Raw genomic sequence first — 15,164 nt, 5'->3', positions numbered from 1 at the left:
ATTTGTTGTAAAGATTTTTTGGTGGTGCTGAATTCTCTTAGCTTTTGCCTGCTGTAAAGCTTTCAATTTCTCCATTGAATCTGAATGAGATCCTTACTGGGTATAGTATTCCTGGTTGTAGGTTTTTCCCTTTCATCACTTTAAATGTATCATGCCACTCCCTTCTGTGCTGCAGCTGAAAAATCAGCTGATAACTTTATGGGGATTCCCTTGTATGTAATTTGTTACTTTTCCCTTGTTGCTTTTAATATTTTCTCTTTGCCTTCAATTTTTGCCAGTTCGATTAGTATGTGTCTTGGCATGTTCCTCCTTGGGTTTATCCTGCCTGGGACTCTCTGTGCTTCCTAGACTTGGGTGACTGCTTCCTCTCCCATGTAAGGGAAGTTTTCAGCTATTATCTCTTCAAATACTTTCTAGGCCCTTTCTCTCCTCTCCTTCTGGAACCCCTATAATGTGAATGTTGGTGCATTTAATGTTGTCCCTAGATGTGTCTTAAACTGTTCTCAGTATTTTTCATTTTTTTCTTTATTGTGTTCCATGACAGTGATTTCCACTATTCTGTCTTCCAGGTTACTTATCCGTTCTTCTGTCTCATTTATTCTGCTGTTGATTCCTTCTAGTGTGTTTTTCATTTCTCTTATTGTATTGTTCATCTCTGTTTTTTAAATTTTCTAGCTCTTTGTTAAGCATTTCTTGTATCTTTTCAGTCTGTGTCTCAATTCTCTTTCCCATATCTTGGATCATCTGTACTATCATTACCCTGAATTCTTTTTCATGTAGATTGCCTGTCTCCACTTCACTTAGTTGTTCTTTTTTATCTTGTTCCTTCTTCTGGAACATATTTCTCTGCCATCTTATTTTCTTTAACTTTCTATTTTTGCATTGCACAGCCTGCAGGATTGTAGCTCCTCTTGTTTCTGATGTCTGCCCCTTGGTGGATGAAGCTGGTCTAAGAGGCTTGTGCAAGCTTCCTGTTGGGAGGGTCTGGTGCCTTCCCACTGGTGGGTGGGGCTGGGTCTTATATATCTGGTGGGCAGGGCCGTGTCAAGGGGCATGTCTATAGGTGGCTGTGGGTTTAGAAGACTTTAAGCAGCCTGACTGCTGATGGATGGGGCTGTGTTCCCACCCTGTTGGTTGTTTGTCCTGTGGTGTCCCAGCACTGGAGCTTTTGAGCTATCTGGTGGGGCCAGGTCTTGGTGTCAAAATGGTGGCCTCCAAGACAGCTCACGCCAATGAATACTCCCCAATTTCTCCACCACCAATGTTCTTGTCCCTGCAGTGAGCCACAGCTGCCCCCCACCTCCCCAGGAGACCCTCCAGGACCAGAAACTAGGTCTCTGAGGCTCTTATGAAGTCACCGCTTTTTCCCCAGGTCCTGGTGTGCACACGAGACCTTGTGTGTGCCCTCCAAGAGTGATATTTCTGCTTCCCCCAGTCCTATGGATTTCCAGCAATCAAGCCCCACTGGCCTTCAAAGCCAGATGCTCTCAGGGCTCCTCCTCCCAATCCAGACCCCCAGACTGGGGACCCTGTCATGGGGCTCAGAACTCTCACTCCTGTGGGAGAATCTTTATGAATATATTTTCCAGTTTGTGGGTCGCCCACCTGGCAGCTATGGGATTTGATTGTATCAGGAATGCACCCCCCCACCACCACTGTCTCGTTGAAGCTTCTTCTTTGTCTTTGGAAGTAGAATATCTTTTTTGGTAGGTTCCAGTCCTTTTTTGTCCGTGGTTGTTCAGCAGTTAGTCGTGATTTTGGTGTTTTCGTGAAAGGAGGTGAAGTCAGGTCCTTCTGCTCCACCATCTTGTCCAGGCATCCCTGCCTCTAGAGTCACAGGCTGTATATCTACCTTTTTATGATTAGCATTTTCATGGTATATCTTTTCCATTTTTTTGCTTCAACCTATTTGTGTTCTTGTTTATATTTATAGTGTGTTTCCTACCTCTAAATAACATATAGTTGGGTCATAGTTTTTATCCAGCCTGTCTTTTAATTGACTTATTATTTTGTCTGTAATTAAGTTCATTATACGCACAGTTGGATTTAAGTCTGTCATCTTGCTGTTTGTTTTTCATCTGTCCTATATGTGTCTTTTTTCCTTTGTATCTTTCTTTTTTTAAGAAAATGGTTTCTCTAGGGATTATAGTTTCTGTACTGTAGTAATCACCTCAAATTAGGATTATACCACCTCACTACAATCCAAGAGCAGAAATCAGTATACTGCAGTGAATTCTTAAAGCTTTTGTTTATCTGTATATGCCTTTATTTTGCCTTCATTTTGAAAAGTATTTTCCCTGGGCATAGAATTCTAGGGTTAATTTTTGTTTCAGTACTTTAAACATGGAATTCCATTTCTGTCTCACATCTATGGTTTCTGTTAAGAAATAATTCTTCATTTTTATTGTTCTTCCCTAAAGGAAGTGCGTCTTTTTTTTTCTTCTTTCTTTTGGCCATGCTGTGCAGCATGCAGGATGTTAGTTCCCTGGCCAGGGATCAAACCTGCACCCCCCTGCAGTGGAAGCACAGAGTCTTAACCACTGGACTGCCAGGGAGGTCCCCCCTCTGGCTTCTTTTAAGATATTCTCTCTTTCTCTGACACTCAGCAGTTTGAATGTGATGTATTTAGGTATAATTTTCTTTGTATTTATTCTGCTTGGGCTTTACTGAGTTTCTTAGATTGGTGGTCATTGCCTTTTATCAAATTTGGAATATTCTCAGCTATTATTTCTTCAAATATTGTTTCTGTCCCATTCTTTTTTCCTCTTCTTCTGGGACTACACATTATCCTTTTGGGTTTTTCCTTTTAGCATTTTAAGGAATGGTGCATTAGACTTTTTTGGCCATGCTTCACATCTTGTTAGTGCTTTGTCTTTTCCCCCATTTTTTTCTCTTCTGCTTCAGTTTGAATATCTTCTATTTACCTGTCTTCAAATTCACAATTCTAATCTTCTGCTGGGTCTAGCCTACTCTTAAGACTATACAATGAGTTTTAAATTTCAGTTAAAAACTACATTTCACAGTTCTACAATGTCTATTTGCTTTCTTTTTGTACATTCCAGTTTTTTGTTGAAATATTTCCATATTTTCACTGCATTGTTTATCTTTTTTCTATATTTTTAACATATTACTGTACAGTTAATCTGAACTCTTTGTATGCTAACTCTAATACATGAATTATCGCTATGTCTGTTCTTGACTATTTCTTGGTTTTTTTGTCTTTTAATTGCTTTTTGGTTTTTTTGCATGTCTAGTAATTTTTGTGTGTTGGACATGTTGTATGGTGCATAATTCCCTCTAAAGAATGTAAAGTTTTATTCTGCCAATAACTTAACTATCTCGTGGAACAAAACTGCTATACTCTGCTAGTTCTCCTGGAGGCTTGCCTTCCACCTGCACATGTTAGGAGCCAGCCAAAGATCTGAGGTGAATTTTTTTTTTTTCTTTTGCGGTACGCCTCTCATTGTTGTGGCCTTTCCCGTTGCGGAGCACAGTTTCCAGACGCACAGGCTCTGCGGCCGTGGCTCACGGGCCCGGCCACTCCGCGGCATATGGGATCTTCCCAGACCGGGGCACGAACCCTTGTCGCCTGCATCAGCAGGCAGACTCTCAACCACTGCGCCACCAGGGAAGCCCTGAGGTGAATTTTTATGCAGAATTTTAGAGCCCCTTCTCTATGGCTTCCTTATCTCCATTACTCTGCCCCCAAATCCCAGTTGTTTTGCAGACCCAAATCCAATTTTTATTTAAGTCTATGTAGCAATACTGTCCCTTTCTGCTTGATTTCTATTTCTCTGTGCCACAGTCTAGAAAATATCTTTAGGGACATTTTGCTGGATATAAAACTCAAGATTGATCATTTTTTCCTTTAGCACTTTTATCATCGGTGTGAATGTGGAGTTCCCTCATGTTCACCTGTCTTTTCAATAATTGTAGCCCTGCAGTGGTTGCTTTCCAGTACCTGCAAACTGTTTTATTTATTTGCACAGCTTTTGTTGTTTTCTTCTTTCAGAATTTTGAAGTCATTGCTTTTTGGTGTTGTATTTCAACAAGTACAAAGTCCTGTCTATTTATCAGAATGTGACCTGTTCAGTTCTCTCCTGAAACTTACAGGCTTTTCTCCTTTTTCCTAGGGTTCTAAATTTTTCTGATTTCTCTTCCTTTTTGCCTAGTAATTCATAAAATATTTTTATTTTTTCTTTCTTTTTATTATTTTTTCTTACCATTTTCTTCGGGTTGAGCTCCAAGGAAGTTTGTCACTTACCTGTGTTTGGTTTGATTCTGTGAAGTATGAAAATGCACAGAAATACAGATAAAAGCATATTAGGTTGAGCTGTATGAAATTGCCATTTTTGTATGTCCAAATAGTTGAATGTCATCACTTGCAATACAGTTCAGTCTAATAACTATCAACCAGTTACACCATCCAGTAGTCAATATTTATCATCTTGGCATATTTGCCTCCACACATAATACATGTTTTTTCCTTTCTGTTACACAATTCATACATGAATTCTGTCTCTTACTCTCTCTCACTGTATCATGGTTCTGCCTTCCTAGCACGCTGTCACTGCTGTTATTAGGTCACCTCACTCAATGCTAAAATCTTTTTGACTATTAAAGCCAGTCTCCTCGCTTTAGAGGTAGCCAGTTCTCTTTTCTGATATTTTTATATTCATTAAGTAGAATTTGAGGATCATGGTATATACATATTTTTAGAATTTTGTTTTAACTAATTAGTGATGTTCCTGGGCTAGCCGTTACAATGCCTTTTATTTTCAAGCTTTGTGTTATTTAGGTTTGTCTCTTGTAAAAAGTATGTTGTGGTTTTTGTTGTTGTTTCTAAACTTCTCTGAAGGTCTTAATCTTTTATGAAATGTTTTCAAATCTCAGTGTCCCTCGATCAAGTTTTATTGGAACACAGCCATGTCCATTTGTTTACATATTGTCTGTGCCTGCTTTCGTGGTAAAACAGCCAACTTGATTAGTTGTAGTTGAGGCTACATACAGTCTACAAAACCTAAAATATTTACTAATTGGCCCTTTATAGAAAAAATTTGCCAACTCACATACTAGTATTATCAGCTCTTTGAGGGTATTCTGTTACTTTCTGGCTTCCAGTGTTTGTATTGAAACAACAGAAAACAGTGTATTTTTTTTCTTCTGAGATTGTTAGTTTTTTATGATGTGCCTAAATGTGGTTTTCCTTATATTTATTCCTGGGGTTAGAGGTATTCTATAGTCTGATGTGAGCTGTTCCAGAAAATTCTCAGCCATTATCTCTTCAAATATGTTTCTGTGCATCTTGCTTCTCTTACTGGGGCTCCAGTTGCAAGTATATTAGACCTTTACTTTGTGCCACATATCTCTTAGGCATTTTGGTGTGTTTTCCATCCTTTGCTCTTTTTCTGTTTCAGTCTGGACATTTCTCACTGACCTATCTTCAGGTTTACTAATCATTTCTTCAGTTGAATCTAACCTGCTGTTAAATCCAATTATATATATTTTCTAAGATTTTTTTTTCTACTCAGTTTTATGGCTGTGCTGTTCCTTTCTTTTGTGAAAGGTTATTTAGCTCATGACTTATGTCTCTGTGATGATGAGTCACATTGTGACTCTACTTACATTGTACTGACAATGTAGTGATGATTTTACTTATACTTACTCCATGAATAGAGTGACCATATCCTGGATGCTGAAGAGCTAAATTACCACTAATAAGACCAATACCAAAATGCAAATAAATTGTCAGGAACAAGTTCAGCCAGAATTGATCTGGGGATCATGTAGATTACACACAATAAAAAGCATTTTTAATGAAGAGACAAGCATACTAGGGCATGCATGACATCTCAGGAAAATAAACCACATTTTAGGATTTACCAGAGATTACCAAATTTTTTTGTGTAATGTGAGTACAGTTCAGATGCTATATTATTTTAGCTAGCTACTTAGGATGTTGCTATAGGAATTATGTGGCATGGCTGTTCAGGAAGCAAGAAAATAGTGGGAGAAAATTTTGAATACTGAGCACCATTCAGTTAGCATTGTTTTTTGGTTTTTATAAATTTATTTATTTACTTTTGGCTGTGTTGGGTCTTTGTTGCTGCATGCAGGCTTTCTCTAGTTGCAGTGAGCGGGGGCTGCTCTTTGTTGTGGTATGCGGGCTTCTCATTGCAGTGGCTTCTCTTGTTGCAGAGCACAGGCTCTAGGTGCACGGGCTTCAGTAGTTGTGACATGCGGGCTCAGTATTTGTGGCTCACGGGCTGTAGAGCACGGGCTCAGTAGTTATGGTACTCAGGCTTAGTTGCTGCATGGCATGTGGAATCTTCCCGGACCAGGGCTCGAACCTGTGTCCCCTGCACTGGCAGGCGGATTCTTAACCACTGTGCCAACAGGGAAGTCCCCAATTAGAATTGTTTTTATTTTATTTTATTTGAGTCCCTAACTTGTACTCATGTATTTTGTGCTAACAGAAATACAGAGATACAATTTCTGGTCTAAAAAATCATAACATCTAATGGGGAGAGTAAAAGAAATAGGGCACATTTTTTTTTAAAAAGGAAAGAAAAAAGAAAGCAGAGTGAAATATATGCCATGAGAAATACAAATGAAGTACTCCAGGTTTAAAAGAGAGTAGGGACTCAAATTATGGAAGATCACATCTAAGTGATCTGTGATGTGACCTAAGTGGGAGGATCTGTACATAGAGAGGGGAGTCGGGAGAGAGGGATGGAAGAGGAATTTGAATGGTGTTGAATGCTAGGCAGTCATAGTTTTTTTCAAGATAATGGATGATGTTTCTAATCAAGGTAATTGTACGAGTAGAGCTATACTTTAGAAAAATCACGTTAGCTTTATAATGTGGAGTAGATGGGAATGAGAGGAGACAGGAAATAAGAGGAAGCTTTTGTAATAGCTGGGGTGGCAGTGGAAAGAGGAAGCAAAGGGAAGACTTGAGGGGTTCTGTAGCTTGCCTATAAGGGTGAAGAGTGGTCTTGGGTCTTGTGCCCTTAGTACTTAATTTAGTCCCTGGGAAATTTCCTAGTGTTCCTATGTTTAAAGCTATAATTTCAGAAGTGATCTGAAAGTGGGAATAAATATTTACTACTGGTAAAATCTTGACTCCATGATTGTTGACCTCAATATCACTGATCTCAGGCATAGATGACCCACCACTGGCATTCTCTGCTCCCATGCCATGTGGCTAAAGATTCCTATAAGATGTCATAAAATAATACTATTGGGTTACCTGAAAATTTGTGCAATATAACTAGGTCATTTGTAGTGCTCAGACCTTTATCTCATTTTTTTCTTATTTTCTGTGACTTTTCCTGAGGCTACGAGTTATGAGTGGTAGATGGTGGGAAGTCACTGGGGCATGTATTTTAAAGATGGTGACAAGCGTAATGTAGATTTTGGAGGTATTTGGAAAAAGGAGCGGTTAAGGAACTGGAGGTCATAACTGAAGAGGACAGTTTCATGGATTCAGTAGACAGGGAATGTGAATAGGTTAAAGAGGATTTTTGTACTCAGAAGTAAATTCGTAGGTGAAGATTTTAAACATTTAACAGTTTGAAGTGTCGAGGTCTGCTCTGGGTGTCAAATACACTAAATACACCTCTACTCGTGGCCATAGGATTTGTGCTCCGAACACCAAATTGATTCCACATCAAAACTGCATCTGTCATTGACAAAAGTAATTCTTTGAGGACAGTCATGTTTGACATCCTTTTAGTCCTATACTATCAGAATTGTGTTTATCTCTAATTTTTGGAGTTTTTTTGTTTGTATAGAGTATGGAAAACAGCATTGTGAGAAAAAATACAGAATATTTTCATATTTGATGGTAGAGTCATTTCTAAATCATTGTAACTTGAGCCAAAATGATGTGCCACAGGTTTAGTAACCCTTGTTGGTCTGGCAGCGATGCGAAAGTTCTTATTATACTTATCCTGTGGCCAAGTGAATGTAGGTGATTTTTGAACCAAACCATTACAGTCTTGGTTTTCTAGCTCATGACTCTTCATATTTATATGCTTCAGCATGTCTTTTGTTCCATGCAGATTGTTTACTGTAGTGAAAAGTGTCATATATATATTCAGACCAAGAAATAAAAATTAGCCAGCATTCTTGAAACCCTTGTGAAATCCTCCCTCTGTAGCTGGAATTAGTTCCTTTTCATTGCTTTATAGTACTAATTGTTTTAATGTACCACGAGAAATTAATCTACTATTGATGAATGTTTGTTTTTCCAGTTTAGGGCTCTTATGTAAAATGCTGCTTAGGATTTTTTTTATTAAAAGTAATAGACTTAACTTTTAATTATTTTTTATTGAGGTATAATTGACATAACATTTTTAGTTTCAGTTGTACGTTATTTGATATTTGTGTGTATTGTGATCACCACAATAAGTCTAGTTAACATCCATCATCACCATACAGTTATAATTTTTTTTTATGATAAGAACTTTCAAGATCTGTTAGCAACTTTCAAATCTGCAATACAGTATTATTAACTACAGTCCTCATACTGTACATTACATGACTTACTTTGTAACTGAAAGTTTGTACCTTATGGCCCCTTTCATGCATTTCTCCTACCTCCACTCTCCACCCTCTGGCAACCACCAATCTGTTCTCTGTATCTATGTGCTTGTTTTTCTTTTTTTTAGATTCTACACAGAATTGAGATCATATGGTTTTTGTCTTTCTCTGTCTGACTTATTTCACATAGCATAATGCCCTCAAGGTCCATCCATGTTGTCACAAATAGCAAGACTCCCTTCTTTTTTATGGCTGAATATTCCATCCGTGGATACTTAGGTTGTTTCCATATGTGGCTTTTGTAAATAATGCTGAAATGAACATGGGGATAGTCATTCTTCAGTATCCTAGGGGAGCTGGTTCCAGGGCCCCCCTTGGATACCAAAATACGCAGATACTCAAGTCCCTTATATAAAAGGCATAGTATTTGCATAGAACCCATATACATCCTCCCTTATACTTTAAATTATCTCTAGATTACTTAAAGTACCTAGTACAATATAAGTGATGTGTAAATAGTTGTAAATGTCTTTTTTTATAATAGCCTTTCTTACAGGTGTGGTGATATTATTTCACTGTGGTTTTGATTTGTATTTCCCTGGTAATTAGTGATTTTGAACACCTCTTGTACCTGTTGGCCATTTGTATGTCTTCTTGGGGAAAATGTCTATTTATCTCCTCTGCCCATTTTTTTTTTTTTTTTTTCAGTACGCGGGCCTCTCACTGTTGTGGCCTCTCCCGTTGTGGAGCACAGGCTCCGGACACACAGGCTCAGCAGCCATGGCTCACGGGCCTAGCTGCTCTGCGGCATGTGGGATCTTCCCGGACTGGGGCACGAACCTGTGTCCCCTGCATCAGCAGGCGGACTCTCAACCACTGCACCACCAGGGAAGCCCTCCTCTGCCCATTTTTTAATCGGATTGGGTTTTATTTTTTTCTTTGCTATATATTAACCCCTTAGCAGATATATGATTTGCAAATATTTTCTCCCATTTGGTAGGTTGCCTTTTTCATTGTGTTGATTGTTTCCTTTGCTGTGCAAAAAGCTTTTTAGTTTGATGTAGTCTCACTTGTTTTTGCTTTTCTACCCTTTTTATGGCTTGGATATGGTAGAGAGATCTTTATTTATGCCTGATATTTTATCTTATAATTGGAATTTCATCTTCTGCCTTTAAATATTCAGCTTTAATTAACTCTTTAATATTGTCTAGTTTGAGACCACAAAAATAATACCTATATGAGCATCATCACTAACTGGTAACATTAAATACTGCATAATAATGTTTATGTAACTGTCTTCATATGTACATCTTCAGAGGAGAAACAATGTTTTAGTAATCTTAAATACCTGCTTAATATGACAGCACCAGAGATATAGGAGAATCTGAATAAATGCTTTAATTATTTATAAAAATATTTTTGGAGACATGACAAAACAGTTGGTGTCACATGTAAGTTTTTTAAATGAGTGATTCTTTTACAACATGGTAAGAGTAAGTTTTCATATGTCCTTCCCACATCACCAAATGCTGATCATTTCAGAATGAATAGCAATATGCCATTTCAGGGATCAGTGTCATTCACGGATGTGACTGTGGACTTCACCCAGGAGGAATGGGAGCAACTGGACCCCTCTCAGAGGATCCTCTACATGGACGTGATGCTGGAGAATTACAGCAACTTACTATCAGTGGGTAAGGACAGCTTTCAGGTGTAGTTCATAGTTCAATGTTGCCTAGTAGTGTTTAGGTCCTTTCTCAGTTACCAAAAATTATAAGCTTCTGAATTACTAAATGGTTTTGGTGTCAAGCTTCATGTATTAAAGCTGAGAGAGAGTACAGACTCTGAAGTTCTACCTTCTTTATTTTCAGGCTTTGTGAAGTCCAAGCAGTTAGGAGCTGTGTTCCATTATCAAGTTCTCTGATATTATCAAACCAGATTTTCATGTTGGATCAGTGAGAAGAGTTATGGATACCAGAGTTAGAATTTCCAGTTCACAACTTTCTAGGGAAGATGTGGAAGGTCGGAAGGAGAATCAGATAGAAGCCAGTGGAAGTAATATCCTAGAGATTATGAATGGGTTGGTATCTTTGAAATATTTTTTAGGAATCTATTTTTCAAATCCCTAAACCTTTAGAGGTAGCTGAGAACAGATGACTTGTGCACCTCATGTCCTGAGCCATACCTCCAAATATCACTCTCTTGCTGCTTAACGTTTTTCCTGTTTAATTTCTATGGCTATTCACCTCTCACACTCAAGCCTTGATTCTTGCCTAACATGTTTTAAACCTTTGCTCTGTGATTAGTTCCTCTTTCATTAGTATTCTCACTTAGCCAGAATGGTGACTTCTGTATTTTAGGTCACGGGAATTGGTTTAGTAGCCTCAAGGAAAATACAAACTTTTCAGTACACGAGTGACACAAATGGCAATAGGATCACAAGAGTCAGGAATAACCAGTAATACAGAGATCAGAGTAAAGGTTCTTAAAGCATAGCTTGAGGCCAGGTAAATTTGATCCTTAAGATTCCTTCAAATAAAAGCAGGGATGGGGTTGGTTTGAGGAAGAAATTAAACACATGAAAAGGAGAAACACAGGATACAATGATGGAAACACTTTCTCTCTCCAACAACTTCGATAGAAAAAGTAGTACAACCCGCAGTAGCAGTGAGCAATTCTGTCAAAAATATCTTAGATCCATTTTGTATTTCCTACAGAATCTATGAATTTCTGGATTTTGCCTTCCGCTTGGAAAAGTCCTACCTGGGAGATTTGGAGCTCTGCATAGGGTTCTCTCTGCAAACCTGTGAGAAAGGTTGCCTTTAGGACGTTATTGGTGCAGATGAAAAAGGAGAGAAAAGGGGAAGGAGCCTCGAGCATGTAGGTGAGGTGGCCATCCGACCACAGTAATTCAGAGTCTCAGTGTTGGCTGCTCCACTTAGATCTGCCTGGGTTTTTTCCCTTAACATCTCCTTATTTTCTTGGTCTGTACCAACTGGTGTCCTTGAGGACACCAAATAGCCTTTGTCTCTGGAATTGCCGGCCTTCTTACATCATTTGTTTTTATTTGTTTCCCTTCACCCACTTTTAAGGCCGTCTTGTAATCTGGCAGTGCTATTTCTGTCCATTTTGCCCCAGGCTTTGTCTTTTTCTTTCAGAGTTTAAGAGCTAGGAACACTTGGAACTGGGGACTTTTTTATACTGGAAGACTGGTTCCCAAACTAAAGAGGTAGCCCTACAATGGAACATTTGTGGAGTCTTCACATTCCATAACATTGTGGTGAAAGGATTGACAGAGTATTTCATGTGCTTTTTCCTAGAGGTATGGAAGGCTGATGACCAGATGGAGAGGGACCACGGAAACCCAGATGAGCAGGCAAGGCCATTTATAATCTTTAAGAACCAAACCCCAATTGAAGAAAGAGATAATCTCTTTGGAAAAACATTTAATCTTAGCACAGACTTTGTTTCATTAAGACAAGTACCCTATAAATATGACTTATATGAAAAAACTTTGAGATATAATTCAGACTTACTTACTAGCGATAGAAGCTATATAAGAAAGAAAGATGATGACTGTAATGGATTTGGGAAAGCACTCCTCTATCTGAAGCAAGAGAAAACCCATACTGGAGTGGAATACTCTGAATATAATAGAAGTGGAAAAGCCTTCAGCCATAAAGAAGGCATTTTTAAACACCAGAAAATCAGAAATTTGGTGCAACCTTTTATCTGTAATTATTGTGACAAGGCGTTCTCATTTAAATCACTCCTTATTAGTCATAAGAGAATACATACTGGAGAAAAACCTTATGAATGTAATGTGTGTAAGAAAACCTTCTCCCATAAGGCAAACCTCATTAAACATCAGAGAATCCATACTGGGGAGAAACCCTTTGAATGTCTTGAATGTGGAAAAGCTTTCACCCACCAGTCAAACCTCATTGTACACCAGCGAGCACATATGGAGAAGAAGCCCTATGAATGCGGTGAATGTGGCAAGACCTTTGCCCAGAAATTTGAACTTACTACACACCAGAGAATTCATACCGGAGAACGACCCTATGAGTGTAATGAATGCGCCAAAACCTTCTTCAAGAAATCAAACCTCATTATACACCAGAAAATTCACACAGGGGAGAAACGCTATGAGTGCAGTGAATGTGGAAAATCCTTTATCCAGAACTCACAACTCATTATACATATGAGAACTCATACCGGAGAAAAACCCTATGAATGTACTGAATGCGGCAAAACATTCAGCCAGAGGTCAACTCTTAGATTACATTTGCGAATCCACACAGGAGAGAAACCATATGAGTGTTCTGAATGTGGGAAGGCCTTCAGCAGGAAGTCCCGACTCAGTGTTCATCAGAGGGTTCATACCGGGGATAAACCCTGAGACTGCAGCCAGGTTGTACTGTGAGAACCCTTCCAGTAGGGAGAAACCTTACGAAGGTGCTGAAGGAACATGGGAACTCACACTGAGATACAATCTGTCAACTCAAAAATGTGTAAAAATGAGGTCCCCTAAGAACAATATCGTGCTGATAGTTAGGTATATGATACCCAACTAAAGAATACATATCAGAATATATCCAATTGTAAATAGATGTACTTAGCTGTATTACAGTGAGTTTTTTAAAATCTTGAATAATTCATTCAATAATGAAATATTTTGGGCAGCAAGCAGCATAAAGGAGCTAGAGACAGTACCCTAGGAATTCAGTGGTTATGTGCGAGAATATGCCACAAAAAAAACCACTATATTTTAGATCTGTACATGTAAATTTAACAGACACTAAGAATTTGGAATTCTTGTCTTGATAATCAAATTAGGACACATCAAACATGATTTTCCATACTGAACATGTGTTTTTCAGTACCTTTACAATCCTGTCTGCATTCCAAATGAAACACATAACAGATTTTCATAGCATGTAGCGTATGTTTTCTCCTCCTCCTTGCTGGCATATGTAAGTTGGTATGACCATTGTTATTGAGCTGCCTCTTCAGTCAACAGAAGACAATGTTGTTGAAGTTTTAACCTTCTGGGTTTGCTGAAGATTTCCTAGAAGTATTATTGACATAAATATGCAAGTGTGAGATAATTAAGAGAGACTGAAGAGAGTGAAAGGCGGCAGATGTGGGTTCTGTCACTCAGAGTGCACCACGGAATAAATGGGCTGTGTAAAGAGTAGCCACACCCATCATGCTCTTGTTATTTTCCACTGGGATATTTACATACAAATGCAAATGCATGTCTTTTACCAAAATATTGTATAACCCAGAAACTACATGTATTTTGGGGTGTTTCCCTATTTCTCTTAATATTTTATAAATTGTCTTGCAAAAAATAGGATGCATATGTAGTTCAAGTGTTACATTTCAGATACCTTAGAGGAAAAATAATTTAAGAAACTGTCAATAAATGTCTTATATTGCTTTTTAAATTTTCCATGTGCTTAGTCCACTTTAGAAATAAATTTTTGCAGAATTCTGTTTAAAGGAGGCATTTCTTCCATGAGTTTCACTACCATCAACTTTCAAAAGCCCTTTGGAACCTGACTTAGTGTAAGTTACAAGTTTGCTTTAAAGGCTCACAAACACTTCATAAATTAGACTTTAGTGATCTCCCCATATATTGATTATTAACCTTAAAAAATTTCTTATTTTTGCATAACTCAAAGATTCCATTTTAGGCCTGATTTCAAATTCACCAGTTCCTTTCCCTATCCATCACAAATCATGCATTAGAATTGTAAATGGCCACAGTAACTGGCCTTTTTTTTTGAACATTATTGATGTGCTGTGACTGTATATGAACATGAATGATTTTTCTGAACAAATTTATCAGAATATCCGTAGTCCAGTAAGTCTTTGTCTTTCTAAATTATCATCTTATCTATACTAATGGCAAGGAAGCAAGGGAAGAAGTTAACTTCCTACACTGCTGTTAGAAATACAAATTGTGACAACCTCCTTGGAAATAATTGTGACTCTGTCTTTTAACGTTAAGACATGCAGTTGACTCTTGAACAGCACCAGTTTAATATGTGCAGGTCGGCTTATACACGGATTTTTTTCAGTAAGTGCTACAGTCCTGCACAATCCACGGTTTGTTGAATCTGTAGATGCAGAACCTTGGATACGGAGGACTGACTTTATACTTGGGTTTTCGACTACACTGAAGATCCGTGCCTTTAACCACTATGTTATTCAAGGGCCAACTGTACTCTTCAACCCAGCAGACTCACTTCTGGGAATCCATCCCTAAGAAAATAAAGTGCCAGTACCTAAGACTATGTGTTTATCAATGTATATTGTATTTTTTGGTAAGGACAAAAAAGGAAACAATGTGAATTGACCATCAGTAAGGGAATGATTGAATAAACTGTGGTAAAGATGTACCACAGCTGGACAGTATTCCATAGGAAAGAGCGTTTAGGGGCAAATGCCACCAAGACAGATGGGGGGCGGGGGGAGAGAAAAAGTGTGTGTGCGTGCCTGTGTGTGTGTGTGTGTGTGTGTGTGTACACCAAATTTTGTAAAATAAAATCTAAAAATGTTGTGTTTATGTGTATTTGTATACGATTTTATGGGCCTGGAGAGTAGAA

At 38.3% G+C, this 15,164-nt stretch overlaps 1 protein-coding gene across 2 annotated transcripts in view; it reads left to right on the top strand.

The window, feature by feature from the left end:
• ZFP1 (ZFP1 zinc finger protein) overlaps positions 1-11,978 on the top strand; it is a 34,932-nt gene extending 22,954 nt beyond the window's left edge. The window contains exons 3-5 of one of the 2 annotated variants that reach the window (XR_014292173.1): positions 10,115-10,241; positions 10,419-10,627; positions 11,868-11,956. Coding sequence is in view for 1 of the 2 variants with exons in the window: in XM_082606382.1 (XP_082462508.1) it covers positions 10,115-10,241; positions 11,870-11,883 (141 nt within the window). In the remaining variant the exon portion in view is untranslated. Of the gene's footprint in view, positions 1-10,114; positions 10,242-10,418; positions 10,628-11,867 lie in introns of both variants that reach the window. The other variant, XM_082606382.1, reaches the window with a different exon arrangement.
• Positions 11,979-15,164: the final 3,186 nt, after the last annotated feature.

The sequence above is a fragment of the Mesoplodon mirus genome, assembly GCF_964341445.2.
Source record: "Mesoplodon mirus genome assembly, chromosome: 19".
Taxonomy (NCBI): domain Eukaryota; kingdom Metazoa; phylum Chordata; class Mammalia; order Artiodactyla; family Ziphiidae; genus Mesoplodon; species Mesoplodon mirus.
This window is presented reverse-complemented; position numbering and strand designations above follow the sequence as displayed.